Source organism: Oenanthe melanoleuca, chromosome 2, assembly GCF_029582105.1.
Source record: "Oenanthe melanoleuca isolate GR-GAL-2019-014 chromosome 2, OMel1.0, whole genome shotgun sequence".
NCBI lineage: Eukaryota > Metazoa > Chordata > Aves > Passeriformes > Muscicapidae > Oenanthe > Oenanthe melanoleuca.
Window position 1 is genome coordinate 125532689 of NC_079335.1, and position 23786 is coordinate 125556474.

General features: G+C 37.1%; 1 protein-coding gene across 1 annotated transcript in view; it reads right to left on the bottom strand.

The window, feature by feature from the left end:
- Positions 1 to 8741: 8741 nt before the first annotated feature.
- The window catches only part of VPS50 (VPS50 subunit of EARP/GARPII complex), a 73919-nt gene continuing 58874 nt past the window's right edge, over positions 8742 to 23786 (bottom strand). The window contains exons 23-28 of the mRNA XM_056484087.1: positions 17646 to 17794; positions 16468 to 16564; positions 16162 to 16320; positions 13662 to 13783; positions 10897 to 11086; positions 8742 to 9480 (exon numbers count right to left, since the gene is read on the bottom strand). Coding sequence (XP_056340062.1) covers positions 9361 to 9480; positions 10897 to 11086; positions 13662 to 13783; positions 16162 to 16320; positions 16468 to 16564; positions 17646 to 17794 — 837 coding nt within the window. The 3' untranslated portion in view covers positions 8742 to 9360. The remainder of the gene's footprint in view (positions 9481 to 10896; positions 11087 to 13661; positions 13784 to 16161; positions 16321 to 16467; positions 16565 to 17645; positions 17795 to 23786) is intronic.

Genomic DNA, 23786 nt, shown 5'->3' on the forward strand with positions numbered 1-23786 from the left:
AAGCAGCACAGTGACACTGAGGGTATATTGTATCACAGCAGATGGTTAACTTCACAGAAAAGCTGTGAAGAAAACCTATTGACCTTGTTTGCAAGATTGCAGGGAACAGGAACCCTCACCAATTCCTCTGGTCTCCTCCACATTTGTGGGTCATCCTATCCCTTGGGAATGGGAATTTATCTTCCAAGCTGGCTGACAGAATTATTTCATTTCTGGGTGGCATTGTACATTTCTATATTGGACTAAATGCCCTAATGTTCTAAAAATGTCCCATTTTCAGACACTCTATACCTTGCCCAGGTTTATTCCTCAGCTCTTCCAGTTAAGAGCACAACTGAGCCATGAGGGGACATTGGCAGTGGCCTGATGGCTGCTGGTTGCAAGGCAGCATCACCTACTTGATCCCACCTCTTCTCCTGTACATGTAAAACTGTTTGGGACCTTTGAATTTTGCAGGGAAAATACAGGTCATGGTGCTTCAGGTAAACCCTGAGGCCACATTTAGGATGAGGGTGGGTTGCACACATGTACAACCAAATTGACATTTGGGTAAAATGAAGGTTGAGGGAGGGTGGCTGAGTCAGAGGAGAGAATGATCTGACACAATGCATCAAAAAAACAGTCTGTCTTTTATCCGTGAGCTATTGTGAGAAGCAAAAATAAAATTTTTCAGAGTAGTCCTTTTAAGATTTTCTTACCCTTAGAGACTGCAGTGGGAGGAATGAAATTCTACTTCTTCTTCCAAAGCACATTCAGTCTTTTCATAGCACAAATATTGTGCTCACAAACATTCCTCTTCATTACATCCAATTATTTGGACTAGCCTAATTTTCACTAAATATGCATTCTAAACAACAGACAATACCCTTACACCAGTCCTGCAAATGACTTTTCACTGATACCCAGGCAGGTATTTAATGCACAATGAAGAATGACTGCTTATATAAGCACAAGGTTTTCCATACCTTCTACAAGAAACTGTTCAATATATTCTTTATTTTCATTCAATTGGTTTGAATACAAAATAATGATTAGAGATGAGCATGAAAAACATGGCTTAACAAAGGCAGAACACTCAGTTCAACCTCATGCAGCCCCCTCTAGGGCAAATTTAGCCATGACCAAATCTCCCAAATTCACCTAAGAAGCTCACAGCAGAGGATCTTGGGCTCTGGCTCCAGAAACATTTCCATGCCAGCCCTGGAGCAAGGCTGACTGAGGGGATCCACAGGATGTAGACTGAGAAGAGTAGCCAGGCTGCAGGCTGAACAGAGTCACCACCTTGCAGAGGCCATATTTCAATATGTTCCTGGGCTGAAGGGAGGAACAAATGGTAAAAAACCCCACTACAAAATGGATGACTTTTCATATAGGTTTTGTGGTGATCAGATTCAGGACTAAAGCAATGAGAGACCAGAGAAATGCAAAATACTCTGCATGTTTGACAGAATCTCCCATTGTCTACCCCAAAATATGGAGAGGAGTAGGAGAACAACTAAGCAAAGTGGCCTCTCTGTCACCTGCCATGGAGAGGGAACAATAACCCTTCTAGTTCCTCCCTTCTGATCTGTTAAGTCAGCCTAATACCTGGCTATCTCGACAGAAGGTGCTCTCAGGGCTAGTCTCTGGGGAGAGGGGAGGGAGGCATCTCCACTGGGTGGCTTGGCACCCCTTTGGGAGGAAGGATTAGGGGATTCTGTGCTGTGGGTGTACACAAGCCAACAGACATCAGCCAAACTTCACTGCAACTATGTTATTCTTACATTCAAGTCCTACTGAGACAACAGAAATCATTAATTTCATATATTACCTGAAATCCCAGCAGGGTGGTGATGGGGTCCATGACCAGAGCTCCTGAGTGCTGTTGGCAAGACTCACATAAGTTGGAAATAATGCCCACGGAAAGAGCTGCCCCCTCAGACTGTAACTGACCATTATATTGCTCTTTTTGGTCTTGCAGTGTGAAATAGAATGCAGAAAAAAAAAAAAAAAAAAGCCAAAAATTAACCTGTCAATTATGTGCTATTATAGCTATAGCTATAATAAGCTAATGCTTTAAGCTCGATTTTCCTCCACATTGTATAAGTAAAGCAAGGTGAACATATTAATAAAATATTTAAAGAAGCTCAGTGTTCTGTAATTTTTGTCGTTTTCTTTTCCTAAGAAATCAATGTTTATAAAACAGCAAACATTTAACACTATCCCATTTTCAGGAAAACATGTGTGAGTACAGAGTAGAAGAGCCCAGTCTGAAAATGCTTCACTGACCTCATGACATAGTGAGAACAGAAAGGATCATCATGAAGTATCAGATAACCCCAGAGAATATTATATTTGTTTTTCAGGTTGTGATACAGGCACATACTGACCCCCAGAAAATTATTTATCTACTTCAAGATGTCTTTTCTCATTCCTACAAAGAGCACAGTTCAAAATGTCCCACATGCATGTCACTCAGTCCAATTCCCAGCTTTACTGACCATTCATTAGAGGTTAATGAATGTGTTTTAATTATTCATACAATTCTCTCCATTCAAATGCAGAAAGCTGAAATTTAATACAGAAATGACTCTCAACCTAAAGGCATTAGATAACAGCACCCAAGTTCATGGGAACTAATCATACAGAATCTTAAACAGAGTCTACCAGCTTAGAGTCTGCACACTCACCCAGGCAACTGAAGCTAATCAATTTACTGCCTCAAAAATAAAAATGTGTCTAGAGATATTATCCTATAATTTCCCATTATTGAAGACACAGATCTTAAAAAAGCATGTATAGGTTTTGAAAAAATTTTCCCTAATCTCTTTACCTGATTATTTCATTTGTAAATGTCTCAGATGTGGGCTTTACCAAAAAATACTATTTGTAAAAAAAAAATTAATGTCCCAATTTTCTTGTGAGCAAACAAGGTCATAAATCTCATCTACACTCTCCTTGTACCTCCTGATCTATCTTTTTTGTATATTAAATCTGGTATTTAGGTCTTAACTCAGTACATTAAGAAATATAACTTGAGCTTCAAGGAAAATAAAAATGTGATCCACATTGGCTGTTTGCCAGTTGTTACCCTGTGAAAAGAAACAGTTCATGCTTCAGCTTCCCTGGGGTTAAGTCACCAATGGCTGCTAAAAGTCAGCCTGTGCCTATGGAACCATGAGCTAACAGCACCCCAGTAAATAATGTGATAATGTCATTTCTTTTATACCTAGGGGACTAAAGAACAGGAAAACACAACAAACTTCTCTGCATCAGGCACTGAGACAGAGCAGAACCTGGATCAAAGCTGAGGATGGGTCTGTGGCCTGGCTGCTGTGGTATGCAGCAGTTCTGACATGTTCCCTGATGTGCCACCACAGGGGCATCCTTCCTCCCAGCCAGGGCAGCCACAAACACCAACAGCTCTCCAGCACACAGGGAAAAAGCTTTTTGCATCACCCAGAGCCCTGCATCTCACCACAGACATTTGGAGCAACTGAAGGCAGAAGTAAACACCTCACTAAAAATAAACAGAACTCGGCATAAAGGTCTGAGAAGGAAATGCCTTTTCAAACATCAGACACCAGCACAGCACTGGCTGCCTGCAAGGGGGGAAGGAAGGGCTAATGGCCCTACAGCCATGACACACCACTGCTATTCATGGCAAATATTCTCTCTAGTGAAATGTACCACATTATGAACCACCCATGACCACTCAGCTGGTTGGAGCATTTGGCTGCTTAAATATCCTAACTGTGCTGGAGGAGATGGCTCAGGGCCAGGAATTAGCCCCAGGTCAAACTAATTTACATAAATTACATTTTCCAACAGTTCTGGAAATAAATGGTCCTGAAAACTCACAGATGCTTAGTATTGTGCTAATAACTGCATCAGGCATTCTGAATTCCTGCATTTACTGGGGTCTGAGGTTTCAAGAGGACAGCAAGCTCTCCCAGAGCAAGCTACATTTTCACCAGGCTGCCCTTCCACCTCATTTCAGCTCGATCCAGCCATGCCCTGACCCAGGAGCATTGTCTGTCTGAAACAGGCATCCTACCTGAGCAGCCAGGACAACAAGCATGACTATCCCTGTGAAGGGCAATGTAATGGTGGTGGTATTTGTACTACTTAATTAGTGGCTTGTCTTTTTTTTTTTTTTTTTTTTTTTTTTGTCTTTACTCAGAGTTAGGATTAAAAACATGAAGGAGATGAATTTTCTTGCTTTTGGGCTTGGTTGTTTATTAAATCTTATCTGAAGTACAGAGAGTTCTGCAACACTTCTAGCTACCAGCTAAAAGTGAGCAAAATGGAGGTTTGAATTTGGCTATTTACAAGGTCTTTTAAAGCTAAACAGTCCAATAGAGAAATAGCACCTATTTTATTTATACTTTTGACCCAATAACCAAACTCTTGTGACCCACAGTGCACCACTGTCTAACTAGAAACTACTACCTGAAATCATGAAGAAGAAGACAGAGACAACACCCAAAATCCTCCATCTTGTCCCATACCTATTACTATATTAAAAAAACCCTCAAATTTAAAACCCTTCACCATGTGAAATCACACACTTCCATTTTAACTACACACCCATGACTCTAACTCCATTACTAAAATTTGGAAGCCTTCTCCAAAGCCTCAAGTCAAAATCAGTATTCTCCTAAGAGTCAGTATCAAAAAACATAAAAAACTCAAAAATCCCAAGTTTTTAAAATCCAACAGGGCAAGAACAACTTGCTCCACCAAGTGTCCAGCCTGCTTTCCATGCTCTGGGCTGTGCTGGAGCTCCCCTTCAGCAGGCACACGTGTGGTGCTTCCTGCAGACCTCTCACGGGCAGTGGGAGCAGAGCTGTGACTCAGGTGTACCCAAATCTCAGAATTCAGACTCAGGTTATGACCTTGTCCTAAATGGACACTCCTTACTCCCACAGGGAAACTCCTCCACACTGCCTACCCAAGCTTCAGTGTCAGTGACAGTGACAGCAGAGAAATCAGAAGTGTGTGGCTTGTTGCTCAATTTTACATTCTTTTTTTGTATTCCCTTACACTGCACACAAAGCTCTCTGTGTGTATATATTTGCACTGTAATATAAGGATGAATTTCAAGGCACACAGATTTATGGTGCATACTACACATGCCATCTCTGTAGCTCTCAGCAGCCCCAGGATAATTTTCCTGTCCAAGGATCCTTTTTATTTTAAGGCTGAAGTAACATTTCTTTTTTCTTTTTTACTGAAATACAATGAGTGGGATGACTTTCTATAAAGATTACAAGTGATATAGGGCAGGAAATACATACAGGTATAAATCTTGGATTTATTTATAAAAAAAAGATCATCAGAAATACCTGCAGTCATTTTGCATATCTGATCATTCATTTTGTGCTTAGTGACAGGAGGTACCTCCCTGCATCTCTTCCCCTAAATCTTCAGCTTATATACTTCGTTTTTCAAAAATCAACACATTTAGACAAGTATTTGACAACTTTGCATCTAACAATATTGAAATCTGTGCAAGATAATCCACAAATGTAACACAGATCTGTACATCTCTGCTCTGCAAGTAGGTTTTCTTGTCACATATGTATCCAGAGATCCAGACCAAACCAGCACAGCTGAGGTATACTGCAGAGATTTTGTTTAGCAGAATAGTCAAGCAGACTCAAGTTTAGTTCATATACAACCATTTTTAATTTAGCTTATACATGTAAACTCTGTAGGACTGGACAGAATACTCCACAAAATTAAGCACTGGATCCACAACACAAAAACCAAGGTTACTCATGTCATCATTTGTTTCTCAGACATGTATTTTATCATATGACGTGCTATTCATTTATGCCTCCTTTAAAAAAAAAACAGAACACGTGCTTGTGAAGCCCTGAGTATTACTTAAAGATGCTCTTCCACATAACATTTCGTGATCTCATGGATGAACAGCAGATCCTTTAAAACCAAGTCTCTGCTGTGATGAAAACCAGCTCTGGCAGAGCAAAAACAACACACTCACAAATATCCTTAAATAGCCAGCAAGCACAGAAACCTTGCTGCTTGCAAATTGCATTATTTCCATATTTGCACCATAATACTACTGTTGGTACAATGTTTAGCCTCCATGCTACGCTGTTTCAAGCAGTGGTTAAAAATAAAATAGATACCATCAAAATACAGTAAATATGCATTTTTTGTCCATCTCCATTTGTGTCATTTACAGTATAGCAGGCCTTAAACAGGAAAAGATCACAAATAGATCACTTTCATAGTAAGAAGAAGGGATCCTTATAGTTTTGTGCATTCTGTGACACAATAACAAGTGAAGAGCTCAACTCACATCCACAGCTTTGCATTTGGCATCTATCACAAGACACACCTTTATCATTCACATCTGGAAAAAATTAAGAGGGAATGCAAACTTTTCCCAGAAGCTTTGAGGCAGCCATTGATCACTTATCCTTTTTTGTCCCCTAAAGGAATAAGGGCAAAGAAGGGAGGCTGTTCTTTCAGTGAACACAAGCTGTAATCTACATCCAGGGGTTGTTAAGCAGATCTGGACAGGACCTAGTTTTCCCTCTGAAGATCAGCAGTGAACCAAGTTTTTATTGTACACTTGGGAAGACCCTTAGCCATGTGGGGAAAAAATGAAACCCAGAACAGTCAATTACCTGAAAATGTAGCTACCTGCCTGAAATCATGGACCATCCATGTGCCCACCCAGATGAGACATTTGAATTAACACCTCTGGGGTCTGCTCTGTGTACTACCCCATCAGCTGAAGCACTGCTAAGCCAAGATGGTCTTTCCATCTATGCCATTCTGCTTTGAATAATTAAATCTATCATGTGTCACCATGAGATATAACTGAGAGAACCTGACAATAGAAAAGCCAGTTGTGAGTGATTAGTGCAGGTACAGGCTTTGCCTAACCATAGACTCAAAAACTCCTTGTCTATGCTCCAAGTGAGTTTGACAAATATCAAGTACTTTTTTTCTTTTTTTTTCTTTTTTTTTTTTTTTTTTTTAAGGATTCTTCTTCTTTTGAAGGATTTAAACTCTTCATTAGGCTAAAGAAGGATTGACAGATGCCCACTTCTGCACTGCTGGTCAGTCTTCTTGTAGACTGAAGGAAATTTTCTTCTATTAAAGTTTTGCAAAACACTCCTCTAAAACATAAAGGATATTTAAACTATATTCTCTACTGCAGAAAAAGCAGTATAAGAGGCTTATTGCAGAGGAGGACAAAGATGCACAGAGATGCTCAAAAATCAACAGTTTATAAAAAATTCTTGTATCAGAGGATGGAAACTACCATACATAACCATAGTGAGAGAACAATTCAGCACTCAGTGAAAACTTAGCTTCATTAGCCAGTCAGAACCAAGTAACATAGAATATTCTGAGTTAGAATGGACCCACAAGGATGACTGAGTCCAATACCTGATTTCACACAGGGTAATGTGTGAAAAAAAAGTTCCATGTATATAAGAGAGTATGTAGGCCATTTAGCTATGTGGCTTCCTGCTTGGCATCAATCCTGGGCAGCAGGGAAAGGTTCTCATGGAAAATATAATAATTTCTGAGATGTATATGGATGAAGATCATACAGCTGTTGCATAAGTTTAACACTGCTTCTTACATATTCTTTTATTTGGGGGCTTACTTAAAAATAACTATAAGCCAAACTATAGATATACTACCAAAAAACCTCACCTTGACCCTGCATTCCAATGATTATACCTTTACCTTTTGGTAAGCTCTAAAGTTACATTGACCTAAGCAGTTCAGCAGAAATTAAATGTGTTCAGCTCGCTCTGGTAAAGATATTTAATTTCTTGTTTCATCCAAGAGAAGAAAATGGAAAGCTATTTTGCACTAATAGTCCCCAACATGTTTCTGTTTCTTCTGAGAGCTCTCGCTCAGGATTTCACTCCAGGGCAGATGGGCTGACACAAAAGTCCACACTTTCACTTGTACCACCTTTTAATGAGGATAAAAGTGATTAAGCTTCAACTTATATGGTGACAAAACACCAAGCAACTTTTAAACAGAAATAGGCAAGACAGTATGGTCAATAAAGAACAGAGTTAAATTTTGTTTTAAATCTTATTTCCTTTAAAATACAGATAATAAGGAAGCTGAATATCACACAGTCAATAGTTAAAATGTAAATTCTATAATTCTTCTAAAACTGTACACAGGCTTTCTCTAATGATGCTCAGTACAATTCTGAAGAGCAAATTAGGCCACAGAACAACTATGATGACTCCATGGGGCAACTTTCTGTCACTGCATTACTGCTGACATTCACTAATCCAGGTTCCCTCATGTCTGAATTAAAGTACAATGGCAAGTATGAATCCCAAACTGAGAATTTAGCATGCTGTACACACCAGTGGATTGCAGCCTATGTAATTTATATTACCTATTAGCTCAAAGTTTCCTTTAAAATGGTCTGAGAGCACTCCAGAAGTTGATTGTGTAATAAAAAATAAAATTCCTGGAACTTTACATACTGAAAACCAAAGGCAAATCTGAAAATTTCAGTGAAGTCAGTGATGCTCTGACAAATTAATTTCTAGGGCACATATGCAGTCAAGCCATTTTACTTTGCTCATCACTCAGGATGTCTACAGCAGAGCAAGAAACAGGAAGATTATCATACTATCAATCCAAAACTTCAGTCAGAAAAACATTACTCCAATTCTCTGGCATTACTGCTGGCATTTTGCATTGTTGAATTGGAAAAACAAAGTCTCACAAACAAATCATATTAGTATACAATGTTTATTACCTTCTATTAATCTGAAGTCAATAATTTTGATATGACTAAATTAATTCTGAAATAAACAGACATCTTTAAATACATATGAGGATGATGGGCTTTAACATGAGAGTACTTAGTTGATCTGCACTCTTAATCCACATGCAGGATACATCAATCAAATTATTCTAGATATCCTTTCATTTTACACTGGTATATAATACAGCACAATTTCTGAAGGTGAAAGCAGGGAAGAAAGAAATCATATTTTCAAATAGCCCTTTTATTTAAAAAGAGCATCAGTGATATATTAAGCCAATGTGTTTCTCTCTGATTTTGATTTTACTTACAGTATACACTTTTGCAAAACATACAGCTCATCAATGATACACAGTGGCCCTTTACTAAGGGCAAGTAACCAAAAAAAGAAATACAACAGAAAAGAATTCTACAGATTAGAAAAGTCATATTTTAGAACATTGTCTCTTCAGAGTGCCTCCAATGCTGCTAAGAAAGGTCATGCACAACATTTCTAATGTTGTCATTAGTCCATGAGAGAAATGTCAGCGTGCTTCACATGAACAGAAAAAGGTGCAAGTCAGAAAGAAAGCAGCTGTCTCCAGTTATCTCTTAGGCCTGTCTATGTCATCAATGGTAGCTAACAGCTTCTGTCTTGCCTTTTTGTTGATGTAGGTGCCCAGACAAATATTCACCAGATTGGTCAACTGCTTAGTGGAATATTCCTGGCAAACAAAAGCAGATCATGTTAGGGCAGAATAAAACATCAGACAAAGACAGAAGATTTTAAAATACACAGACATACTCAGTGTGGATTTTACAACTGATGGAAGCATCAGTACAAAAGGGAGATTTAAAGCTGTAGTTCAGTCATGTCTGGATAGTTTTCATAGTTGAGGCAGAGGACAAAACTACATGATGGTTTATACTGTAAAATGCTTATGACTTTAAAAGCACTGGACAGAGTTCACAGAAAGTAACTCTGTGAACATGTATATAAATCAATTTTTAATGTATTTTCCATTTTTTTGGGAGGCTTGGTGGGAAATACATATGCAAATGTTTAAGCTTTCAATACAAAAACTTATTTTTTAACAAACTGCGATAAATGTTGGTGATCTTTTTTATTTTGACTTCCAATTTCCAATAACCTTCTAAATGCTTCTGTCTGCAGAGTCTCCAAACAATTTTGATTTCAGTACATGATAAAAGAGGGAAAAATGTCAAAAATGCAAAGGAAAGAATTCTTAACACCTGTGAAAACACTATGGTTTCCAGTATTGCCTTTATGTCTTAACACTATCCAAAACATAGCTTCCATCAATGTGTTTTAAAAAGAGCTTTTCCCTGTAGGTCTTCAAACCCTGTAGCTCACAATCTCTCTCAGGGCTCCAGAAAATACAAGAAAAATTCAATCAAAGACATATTTCTTTCCTCCATTTCTAGTGGGATTTAAAGTAATCCCAAAATACAGATTTCAAGTTCTTCAATTTAAAAGAATTTTTACTTCAAAGATGGCTATCTCCAATAACATGTGACTATTGCTTACACAGATCTGTTACAATTGTTAGTTCATGCTAGAGTGAAAGCATCTGAATGTTCTCAAAATACAAATATATACTTATCTCACAAGAAAGGCTGATTAAGCATTACCAAATGAAGAAAGAAAAGACAATGACTCTTCTCCATTGTGCCTTACAAGTTAGTTTAAGCAATCTACTCCTAAAGGTAACACAAAACATAACGTTGTGATCCCAAACCGTAATTCTTGATGATCAAGTTTTGCACTTTGGCATAATCTGAACAGCTCAGAAATGCTTTCAATTTCCCTTTGCTGTAGTTCTCTACACTTTTTGATACAATAGGCAGACAAGACTGGCTCAGTCATCCTCCCCAGTGATTAGATGTTGAACCATTCAAACACATACTAACTTCATTTGATAAAAATGAACACGTACATGCATACATACATTTATATTTATACTACTTCCAATATAAGTTTTATTATAATAAATGAAAATATACATATATATTTATTTTGAACACATAGAAGGATTGATTATTTATAGTTGTTAGTATGTTTTTATCATCAAGGTGAATTTTCTCAATAGAGAGGAAATGAATGTAAATTTAACTCTTACCCTATGTTCTTTTATCCAGGATTCCATGTCATTTTCTGTCAGGTAGTATGCTTTAATGTAGGTCTCCACAAATTCTTTATCTGGAATAGGCCTAATGTCTGTTAACTTTTCTAGTTTCATTAAGAACTGTTGAAAATCCAGTTGCATCAAGGCACGTCCTTCATTGCTGCACTTCTTTACATTGGCATAGCTAAAAAGAGAAACAGTGGAAAGCAAAACTTAGAAGGAAATAAAAATTAATATTGCTTCTCAAAGTTAACTTAGTCTTTTGAACCTTGAGGAGGAGCAAAATTATAGTTTTAAGCCAAAAGCAGACAAGAACTTTCCTTAGGATGTCTACTTGCATTAGTATAACACATTTTAGCCCAGTCATCAAACAGAACCCCACTGTACCCAGTGATACTTAGAAAAATCACACTCTCCTCTCACAAAAGCCACAAAAAAAATCCTATATTGGACAACTTACTATACATAAGTCAGATGAAATTAAACCAATGCTAATTAGCACACTGGACAGCAGTTTCAAGTGATCACAACCACTGCAGTCTGAAAGGTACCACAGCACCTTTAGGAATGGTCACCAAGATACTGCTGAACCAAGAGAAAGCATCAAAGACACAAAGCTACTTCTTCAAAAACAGCCACAACCACCAGAGGATGAAAGGTGGCAGCACTGGTTCACATCTGTGAGAAGCTGATGATTTAATGAGAACAGATTGACAGCAAACCAGTGCCAGGTTAGAAGAGACAGCAGATGAGCTTAAGGGCAGGGAAATACTAGCAAGGATCACAGTGGGGTGATTGGCAACAAACATGGAAAATTATCTTTGCAGTTCCTCAAATGGATAAAGAACTGCATTTGTCATGATCAAAGGAAATGACACTGCAGTGCCCTTAAGAATGCCAATTTCAGCTGTGTACAGGGTCTGAGGCACAATGACTTGAGAGACTTAATTCAGCTCATCCACCAGTTGCTCCCACAAGTGACAACCCTGCCTCCCTCTTCCCCTCTACCAAATCTAAAACAAGCTCAGTTTTTCACTGGTTCATGAAGTTGATCCTAATTATTATACACTCCCTAGATTATTAGGTTTGATGTAAAAGAGGCAGCAGAAACATGCAGCTGGAAGCTGTGTACACAACAAGGTCAGGTTAAGAATATGAAAAAATTTCATAGGTAGAGTTGGTACACAGAAGGAATTTGCAAAATGCAAAAGTAAGAGATGCAAAAAGAGGACCAAGGCAAAAGTCCTCTGGAGCTTCATAGAAGACTAGTAGATGGTTTTCAATAGGCTCAAGAAGCCAGTTGGGAAATGAGAGAACATGGAACTAGGAGATAGGGAAGGACAGAATTTAAAGAAAGATATAGCTGACTGCAGTGGAGATAATTCTTCATTCAGTGAAAAGCCTGATGAAAGCAATTACAGTTGACTGGATGAGAAACATCTTCATGGCTTTTAACTCCATACATTCATTGAATCAAGAGATAAAAGAAGTTATGAAGGTATTTAGAGTCAGCTATTCAAAATACCTTCCTTCCCTTTCCACAGTGGGAAAAGTACCTACAAGATATGTAAAAATAACAGAACTGGTCAAAAATAAGAAATTACAATCAAATATTTGGGAGAAGATGATAATGAATACTTTTCACACTCTCAGAACTGGTACAGGACAAATTTTATCAGGAAAGTAAGTCCAATCTGCTTAGCTGAAAGGTTTAAGTTGCATGGTAAGTCCCAAGCATGAACCTTAACTGCAGCAGGGAGGAAGACATATGAGTGATGATCTTCAGAGCTAAGGATTAAATAGTTCATGAACACTGAAACCACAAAAGATGAATGAGATGTGATGCAAGAAAAGGAAACAAGTTGAAAAGAAACACAAAGGCTGAGGTAGAGGAGGTTGACAGTGACTGACAGTGTTATCAACTTAAAAGGTAAGGAGAATGGGAAGGAGAAGATATAGGCCTTTGTTTCACTTCCTTTTATTTTAGGTATGATAAGTAGAAGATAAAATTTCAAAAATGAAAGCTGGTTTTATAGGCCATATGTCATATGAAGGAATTGAGAAGCCAGAGACAAGTCATGGATGGATTTAGTTTTTACTGAACATGAAACTGATGTCTCTAGAGAGTGAAAAAGGATGATGGCATGGAAAAAAATGGGTATGAGATAAAAAAATGATGGCTTTATGGAAGCAGTGGAAACTGATGATCCTCAATAGGCAGCTAACACTTGGAGAAGGATGTTTTGTTGAGGTCCTAATTTAGAGCAGATAGCAGGAGAGTGGGATGGAAAGAAATAAAATAGGTAGTAGGGAGTGAATAAGGTAAAGATAACCAGGAAAGAAGTATGGAAACATATGTAGAAAGAGTGGAAGACAGCACATATTCTAAGATGCAGAAGTTCTGGTAAGAGCCCAATCATATGTAGCAGGAGGACAAAACTATAAAAATAAATGAGGGGATGAAAAGTCTACAATATTCAGGCTACAAAATTGAATCCAGAAAGACTGGGACACTGATTACAAAAGAAAGGGATGAGCAAGGTGTAGGTTCCTGACTAAGGAGATCAAGTAAGCCAACTAAGACATTTCTCTGCTCTTGATGAATTTGGAAAAAACATGTTCCATGGCTACTTTAAGAAAACTGATAGTGTTGATAACTCCATCTTTCTTCTGGGCAAAGATAAATGGCATCACCATGGAAGTACTGACTATTATAACTTCCTTCTTTGCTCTTCCATAAGACTTCCATAAATACTTACCCTTCCACAAGAGTTCTATTGGCCAGGCGTATGCAGTGCTCCCAAAGGATGTTGGAAACTGGCAATGGGATACGGACTCTCTTAGACACATCATTCAACCTCCTGTTAAATTCTTCAAATTCCTAATAAAACATAAAAGATGTTTATTCCTTTAGGATAAAAATGGATCATACTCTATACATCCAACAACAGCAACAACTAATTAGAAATGCACATGAAAGAGAATAATGAAAGTAAGAGCAAAGAAGAGAGGATTAATAGGCACAAACTGTAGACAACTCAATGTGTAAATCAGAAAACACATCACTTTCTAGTATATCACTCACAACATAACCCCAGTGATTTTTTTAAAGGAGCTGCTGCTCTGTTCCCCAGAGCTGTAGTCCTCTGTGAAACTGACATCTCTGAAAATGAACCAAGTAGCTTACCCTTCAAATGCCATTTTCATTGCCTCATTCCCTAAACTCATATTTTACTTAAGTCAAAAAACTGACTGAAATATTGTTTTTGACTGAAGCCACTGAAGAAAATCCAGCGATGATCTCTTTATTCCTCTAAATACCCACCCACTAGCTTTCAAAAATATTGTAACCACTTTTCATTCTTCAACCTTTCACATTAGATAATTCCTCAGTGCTTTAGAAGGAGCTGAGAGAACCCATTGAAAGAGGCCAAATCTAACAGTTTAGGACCACAGTGCAGCAGTAGATAACAATTCAGGTTAAAGGAAGGCACCTATTTCCACATGAATCATCAGTGGCCTGAATGGATTGCAGCTGACACTTTGAGTGAGAAACTAGTCATAAATGAATGCAATTATTGCTACAATGATTTTGTGACTTAAAGTGAACAGAAGTCCTCTTCCCAAAAATTTAAGCCTTTATCATATAAAAAAGTATCAAATGACTTCAATGTCAAGCAGACTGGTAATGAACTCCTCTGTATAACCAGTAAAAATTGTTTGAAGTGCAGTCTTTTAAGACTATATTTGTCCAACAGAGATTTTATTTCTAAGGCTGTAAATCTAGGATTTTTTCCTTTTTCTTTTTTCTTACATCCCCTCTCAAAAACTCAGTAAGTGAAGAAAATCAGAAGAGAACCTCAGTAACCAATGGCATTTAACACAAATTTTCTGAAAGATAAATTTGCAAGATTCCGGGTACCACAGTGTCATGCTTTAACTGGCATACAACTCATTCTTCTGAAGATGCAGATGCTTAATGCTTCATAATCTATTTCTTCAACAATCCTTTTTCCCCACTTAATCTGCTTCCAACATACTATGACTGAATACAGAACTTTGTGTATGTGTACACACAGCTGAAAGTAGTGGATTATTACTTTAAATATTTTGCACATATCCAGTGTTCCTCAAGTCTCAGTGTACACAGCAAATCACTTATTGCTTAGCAGTTATTTGAAAGCTTTTGTACCAACTACTACTAGCTATAGAATAGAGAGACCAAAACTGGTTTTAAATGGTATTAGCTTGATTGTCCTGAAGCAAAACTCATCAGCAGCTGCATACTCACAGAAGGAAAAGTTTTGCCCCAGAGCTCAACTATCTTAAGCACAAACTGATATCAAAAAGTCACTGCAGCCTAAACAAGGATAATCACAAAGATTCCATCAAATTCAGTGCAATGATATATCCTCTGTCAAATTCTTTCCTCTTTGCCTTGATTTTTTTTAGCAGAGAAGAGCTACAAAGTATGAAGGTGTTATCCAAACTGCTATTCCACACAGTTGTGTAGCTTTTTCTGAGATTCACACTTTACACATCTTTAAAATAAAATTTTCGGTTTCTCTGAAAAGAATTAGTAATTAATATAGTATAATTAATTAGCATAATTCTACCACTGCCAGAACTTCCCTCTGAAGACCTTTAGAAACATTATTTAATCATATATAAAAGGATGAGAAAGGGCTTGTCCCAAGAACTAGCTCTGTATGCTGTAAGACATGGCAATTGTTAAATGACATCTACTGAATGCAACTGACAAGTTGAGTGAATAACTTTCCTGTAGCTTCCTTTTCAAATGTTAACTTCTAAATATAGCAACTTCAATTAGATACTGCATGATAGTTATTGGTGCTGATTTGACTTACAGCTCCTATAACACATCTCAAAGACAATCAGCAAAATTATTCAGAACAGCAAATAGTGTGGTTTGGGTTTTTTAAAAATGCTGTTTCTGGCCAATGAATTTCCCTCAGTATTACTCTATTTCCTACACATTTCTCTACCATTCAAGACTTAGACATGAGACTCATTAAACTTTTTTGGTCACTTTCACACACCATGTATTCAAAAAATCATCACTGAAAGCAATGCTTTAGAAGCAAGAATAATGACACTTTTAGACAGATTTCACAGTAATTTCCCATTTTTCAGGATATATATTGTCCTAGCCATGCCACTTGAACAGTTTTAGTGAAGTATTACAGCAATTCAGTGCTCATATAAACTCTAGAACACCATTTCCCATAAACTATTCACCTTCAAAAGAGCATCTACGTATACATTGTGCTGTGACATGATTTCTTTCACATCCCATTTCACATTAGCCATGAGAAGAAGCATTTGTTCATAGTCAATGGCTTTAGCAGCAACAATCCAATAAACTGGTTTACGTAGTTCACTGGCAGTTGACACTGTCTGAAATAGAAAATAAATAGAATTCACTCCAGTAAATACTTGGCCAGTAGGAGCAATATATAACTGTGATGTACAAGTATTTGCACCATAATGTACAAATTTCAAATCTTCTGTATGAAAATCAGCTGTGAATTACACAGTTCTGACCTGAGAATAGAACTGCTGAAGAAAAGGCTTCTTGGCAGCTGGCATCACTGCATCAAGATGAGGCTGAAGAAATTCAAATTGCTCAGCCAGAAATACCCTGTGAAAGCAAAAAAAAATTACTGTGACTAAGTGCAATGTTCAGCATGTCTCTTTACAATTTTACTCTGCAGTTGACATATCTGGCAATAACAATAAGCAACCTTGGAAAATTCAGTTCTGTGAAGAACCATATCAGTTGTGTGCCAGCATATCAACTAGCATTCTCAATTCTGACAATTTTAAAATATATTTGCAAACAAGAAAATACTTGAATAAAGAGACCAAGGCTTGAATATCAAAAATTCATTTTTCCATTTTACTGAGGATACACTGCAAAAGTCTGAGCCAAGGTCTAGTAAAGTCAGTGACCAAGAGTCACACGATTTCCATTGCATGACAGTCAACATCAATATTAATAAATCCATCTCAGAACTTCAAAATAACATTCCTAATTAATTTTACACTGGTGAACCTATAAAATATAATTTGATCTTATATTCCTTCTCAGGGGTATAATTTGTTAATAACACCATAACATGAAAATATATCTCTAACTAACCATAAATGAAAAAAATATTTTCAAAATTAACTCCTAATATTTAAGTGTCATCTCATGTGAGGAAAAAATAATTCCTATCTGACTCTTACTATTGTTCTTATCAAATAAAAATCACTTTGTAACATTTGCATTAATTGGTTATAATCTCTTCTTCTCCTGTGGTGTGACATAGGTACACTTTTACCCATTGCAAAGAACATGGTAATTCAAGCCAAACTGATAAGAACTAAGCAGTTCTGAGTCAAATATTTAATATAAGGTGAAAATGAAACATACAGATTAAATATTCCCATTAACCTCTGTGAAATTAAAATTATTTTCTGTTAGATTTGGCCATGTATTGTCACAAATTACTGGACCATCTGCAGTAAAATTTCATTTCTTGTGTTTGCATGTTGCTAGACCAAAGAATTAGACTCCAGTACCTTTAATAAAGAAATTATCTTTATCAGTCATATTTAAAATTACATTGAGATGTGGGAATCTTTGACCAAGAAGGCTTTGGATTGTAACCACAGTTTCTTAAACAATCAATAGCTTTCAGTGATCACAAATACAGTGTGTACAGTAAATAACCTACAAGGATTCTGTGGCCACCACTCTCTCTGCCAAACCATACAGCGAATTGCCAGATGTCAAAACGACGAGATGACTGAGATGTGGGCTTGGCACCTTCTCTTTTCTCTCTTCAGCAGCTGTGAGAGTTCCTGAAGGATCAGCAGATACCTCCTGAAATAAATAATTACACAAATTAAATCCCACAAAACCAGCGAGGATGGCTCCAGCTGAAGTTTCAGATGCCAGATAAAATGAAGGAATGTTTCAGATTCTAAAGTGTCATTTAAATCAAGCCAATTTTTATTTGAACAGCATAGTGAAATGAGTGAAAAAAATCTATCATATAAATCAGTAGCCAAGAAAAAAATAAAAGAAAAAGGCAGTGAACAGTATTCTCACTACACCTTAACACCCAAGTAGGCTTCAGCCCAATAGCCTTTTGGGAGACTGATTTCTCATCCTTGGAGACAGTATATTCAATCTGACAGCAACCAAATAAAGATACATATCAAAGGAATGTTACTTCTGCATGGGCTTTACTGCTTATATGAGGTGTGCCTAACTTAAGCAAAAAACAACTGGTGTTCTCAATCACAGAATCACTAGATTGGAAAAGACCTTTAAGATCATTGAGTCCAATCCATGCCCTAATACCTCAACTAAACCATTCCATGAAAATACCTATCCTGCAGACATCTTGATGCTAGAAAGCAAGGAAATATTCAGAGCAAAAGAATAGAATCTGTAATGAGAAGCAGGTTATAGCAGTGCCTTGTTCCAAAATACAAGGAAAAAAAATTGAGGAAAAATTCTACCCCCACATATAAGGAATCTAAGTACAGGTTACAGCTAGAAGAGGAATCATGAAGGAAGAAATTTCCAGAGCAGGTGTACAAAGGGACACCCTGTGAAGCCTGGCTATTTCACAGACTTCAGAGGGTTTCGTGGCATGACAACATGAAAACACAAAGGTTGGCTTGGATTAATTATTCATATCATGCTTATACACAGGCCACAGGAAGATGACAATTGCTACAAAGTAAAGGTAATACAATACCCAGAACAGGTAAGAAGACAGGTAGGACACAGCACTGGTTTTAGTAAGAACCTTCCAAGACCCTGGGGACAGAAACCCTGGCCAGAGTCTACAGTCTACAGATACTACAGCATATCAGCCTGTGCATATGGAATGAAAATAAATAATAATAATGCAGTGACAAAGCAGTGGGGAAAGTAACTTTTACAAAAGTAAAATAAGTGGCCCAACATGGCTGCTGTAAACAGTGTAGGAATAGCCAACCAATATGACAACAATAATGCTTAAACATAACATTTATGTTTGGACTCAAAAAAACAAATTAATAGAATTCTGAAATTGCAGTTTAAAAAGGAAAAAAGATAAAACCAAAAACAACATAATGGAAAAAAGCAGCTCTCAAGTTTTTGAATTGTTTGTTTGTTTGTTTATTTGTTTCAACTAGAGATAGAAATCAAAAGAGAAGAAATTGCAGTGAAGTAACTAAGGAAGGAGGGAGAAAAACAGACTCAAGTTAACCACAACAGTAGCCATTAATTTTTTCTGGGCTTTACAGCACAGAACAACTGTCAGACCTGAAACAGAGTACTTGCTATTCAAACATGTTTTGTTCAGACACTCTTGCTTAAGAGGAGAGCAGTGAGCACCTGAAATACTGATGGAAATTAGTAGTGGTGTCACTCATTCTATACATCAGAATTGAGATAAAGAGGAATATTTCACTGCAGACCCTCAAACACCAAGAGAAAAAGTATTGCACATATGATCAGGTGAAAACTGGAAAACCAACAAGGCAGTTACTCTGAGAGCAAAATATCTGACAGCCCCATTGTGGTAGTGTTGCAGCAATTAAAGGAAGGGCAGGTGAAAATTGATTATGTCAAATGTGTAAGGACCTGGTGAGAATTTAAGTGATACAGGATGAGCAGAAAGATCAAAACTTTGCTGCTATAGACAAAGCAGCACCAGAATGTGCTTACTGTTTGGATGGATGCCAAACCAAAAGTGACATTAAGAATATAAGACAACTGAGAAGAGAATAGCATTCAAGCTGTTAAAGGGGGTCTGAGGTGTGGAGGAACAAAAATTCACAAGTTCCACTTTAACTCTCAGATTTTCTTTGGCAGTTTCCTCCTGCGGTGTGACAGCCCAAGGCAAAGGAGGTAGATTTGCTAAATCAGAAAGGCTCTTTCAGTTCTGCATCTCCAGAGATGTCAAACACAAACAAAAATGGGCTACAGCAGATGGAACAATGCACAGTCTGGGAAAGCAGAGTCCTCACTAACTAAGGTGAGGAAGTACCTTCTGACTTACAAAAAAATATATTATCATAAAGTTACAGACACAAAAAGCCAATAAAGCAGGGAATCTTGATAGCTCCCCACAGAAATTCTGACATTAAAAACAAGGTTTGCTGACTGAGAAATTCCATTAACACATCATTTGTAACACAAAAAGATCTCACAGAAATACATCAGTGAGCAGAAGATAAAACTTCTAAAAGAAGCTTATGGCAAATGTGATCAGATTCAGTTGTACTGAGCATAGGAACAATTATAAAGGCTAGCTAAAATGTTATTTGTAAAATTAATTTTCTTTGCTCTGCTCTGTGTTCACATTCAGCCAGATAAATCTGGAATTAAACTGACTAGATGCTTCACAACACTATGAAGTTTGCATTCTGCTGAATTTATCATAATGGACAAGTAAGCCAAAAGTCCTGGATATTTGCTAAAGTTCATGTACTCCTATCAGAGAGCTCTAAGGTACTTCCTGAGCACATCCACATGTTTACTCCAGATAGGCAAAGACATCTAACCATCAATCAATTCTCTAAAAACATTAACTAAGGCAAAGACAATATTGATTCATTATTAAAATTCCCTCTTTATCTGCCCGCTCTCATGCTTTTTTCACTTAATTCCATTCTCAAAAACCCAGATCAAAGGGAAAAAAAACCAAAACAAACAAACAAATTTTTTTAAAAAGTCAAGACAAAAGTAGCCAAACCCACAGCTCACCAAGCAATGCTGCATCCTTAGGAGAGACAGTGAGTGACCGAGCTGGGGAAGAGTACCAGCAGTAAACATTTAAGAAGCTTTCTTTCTTTCAAAGACAAATTATGTTAAAACCAAATATTATGAATAAATACATTTTGTATTTATCTCACTTCAAAGTTGCCTGCCACTTTAGACACATTTTAAACATTTTTTTTCGTCCTTTTTGCTTCCCATGAATGCAAGCAACATCTTTTAAATGCCAAAATTGTGTTGCATCTGAAGAACACAAAAGGTACATGAGAACTGGCTAAGACAAAGCCATGCTACTTCAACTAGGGAGTCAAACTCTGGTTCAAGTATCGTGGCCAAGCAGCATGAGCATTTCATTCTCCTAATTTGTTCTAAAAAGCAGGCACTGCAAAAGCATGTTGATAGCAAAAAGCAAACAGCCAGTGTGCCAAGCCCCAAAGAAGCACAGGATCACTCTGAAAGGGCATCAGTGATGCATGTGTTTTATCCTCCTGCCTTCATTAACAGAAATGATCAAATGACTGAAAGCAGCAAATAAAGGGGCAAAACACACAGGCTGGAACAGAAAAAAGGCCACAGGCTATTTAAAGAACTCAGATGTTTTTCAGTGCACTGGACTTGTTAAAGTTAACCCTTCCAGTAATGAAGAAAATCTGCAAGAAAATGTGTGTTGCCAGAGATTCCCTTTGTGTACTACAGCAAACAGAGTCCTGTAAAACTGCCAGCCTCAAGAGGAAGAGGAGAGGAGTAGAAGCCAGAAAATTAATTAGCAGCCAGCTGAACTTTAATTTCAAGAAATGTCAAGTTACACTGGGAACATATTGCAGCACCCAGCATTAAGCATGCAGAGAGCAATACTAAAGCAGAATAAACTTGCTTAGCTCCTCCCTGCATCAGAGTAGGTCTTGCTGATCCAGCAGAACTGGGATATGTCAGACATGTCACAGCCCACACAACAACCTTGTAAGAAAACTGCACAAAATAGATTTGATAAAATAATTTCAAGGTATACATGGAGCTGATGCAAACTACAAGATGCTCTTCTCCTTCCTTGCCAAAAAAGAAAACATCCAAAGTGCTAAAAAATTTTAAAAAGAAATATTAAAAGAACCAGACTTATCTGAACAATACCCAAATGAGCTGTAGCAGGCACAGTAGGACAGGTCAACCAGTATTGCCTGCAGACACCTTACAGCAGGTCTTACCTATTAAACTTTCTCTAGTCTTAGTTTAATTTCCTCATACTGTCACATGAAAAGAACTGTGTTTTCTAATGCAATACATGATAGACATACCCAAATAGCAACTATTTTTAAAAGCTGCTTTGCTATAAAGACCTGAAAATATCAGGATGTAGTGTTAAAGCAGGCTTATAACTGCTTTGCCTAATTAAGGGTTGCTAATGACAGTAGTAGGAGATACAGTTATGCTTTGGGAAGTAACTTTGCAAGATACCTACAACTGAATTAAAATTCATCTGGAACATGTTTTTACAAACAAAAAAAGTATCTATTAGCAAATAACAGATATCAGATAAATGGGAGCATGATATTATTTAATCATTGAGTATTTTACTTTATCATTTCATTGTTTACTCCCAAGAAGAAAATTTTTAATTAACAGGTAGAAAAATAAAACCTATCTGTGTAAGGAACAAGCCTCTCCTTCAATCTCTTCCACTAAAAATGTCATCTGAAACAAGAAGATATCTGCATTTCAAGTCTGGCTGAACCCAGTGGCAAGGCTCTGTTAAGCCTTCAATCTCAATGGAAAGAGGAGACTATAAACAAATTACCTAAATTGGAAGTAAAAACTATATAAGCCAATTATCTAAGTTAAAAATTTGACATTCAGTTTGCAAGAGAGACATTTTTACAGGGCTGAATTCATTGTGAGAACAGAAACACTTTTATTTCAATTATCCAAAAGAACTTATGACTGAAGCAACTGATTATCTGCCAGTTATGGTGAAATAGTTGACAGCTAATTACAATCATCCACCTCCACTAACTTTAAACAAAAAACAGTAAACTCCACAACCTGTCCCCAGCACACAAAGTTCTGCAGATCACACTCATAACCAATACCCTTTTAAAACTGCTCTTCTTCTGGCCTAATACTTTTTGCACAATATTTCAGTTTTAGAATTGTTTTGATTTAATATACATACACAATACCAAAAAATTTAGGTTTGATTTTGCAATAACTCTAAATGTTACTGAAGAAATCCCGATGTTAAAGGAGCAAGTTGGATGCAAAAAGCATGGACAAAACTTTACTATCTGAAAAGGTTCTGGAAGTAGAACAGTCTTTTACCAAGAACTTGATGTGTGCTGATGGATGAGGAAAAGCAGACTAACCCCAAATGTTTAGATAAAACACAATAGCTCTATCATTTCTGTTTATAAAACTGTAATTATTAGTTTCTGTAATATCACGAGCATGGATTACAAGAAAAACTAATCAAAGAATGCATAACTTTGTCATGTATTCAAAAGCTGTCTGAAAATAGTTCAACTAACTCCAAGTAGATGCTTAATATACAAGAATTTTTTATTACAAGAAATCTACTGAAAGCAACCAATTAGGCTTTTTGTCTCCTCTTTGAGCTTACACATCCCTAACTGTTCTTGAAACTGAATGCTGAAAATTATAGATAGGGCCAATTGCAAAAGCACATTGCTTTCAAGGTAAAAGTATTTTTTTAATATGTTGTAAACATGTTAAGGTTTTAAAACAGTATTTTGCAATACTCCTACTAGGTGTTAAGTTGCAAGATTAGTATTTTCTTGCTGAGAGGCACAAAACCTACCAAGCAGGTAAATCAAACATAAACAATGTAAGCTACTACAATGATCTCCACTCTACAGGCTTTAAGAAAGCAGATCTTTAAAAACCAAACTACAAACCATTTTAAGAAACCATGCTATTAATTTTCTATCATTTACAATCTTTTTCATGTAAGTGGCAACTTTACAGCATTATTGAAGAGCCACAAAAGGGATCCCCAAAGTTCCCAACACTTACAGTGCACATATTTCACATTGTCCCCAGGGTTGAATTTATCAGCATTGCCTCACAACAGGCATGAGGCCTT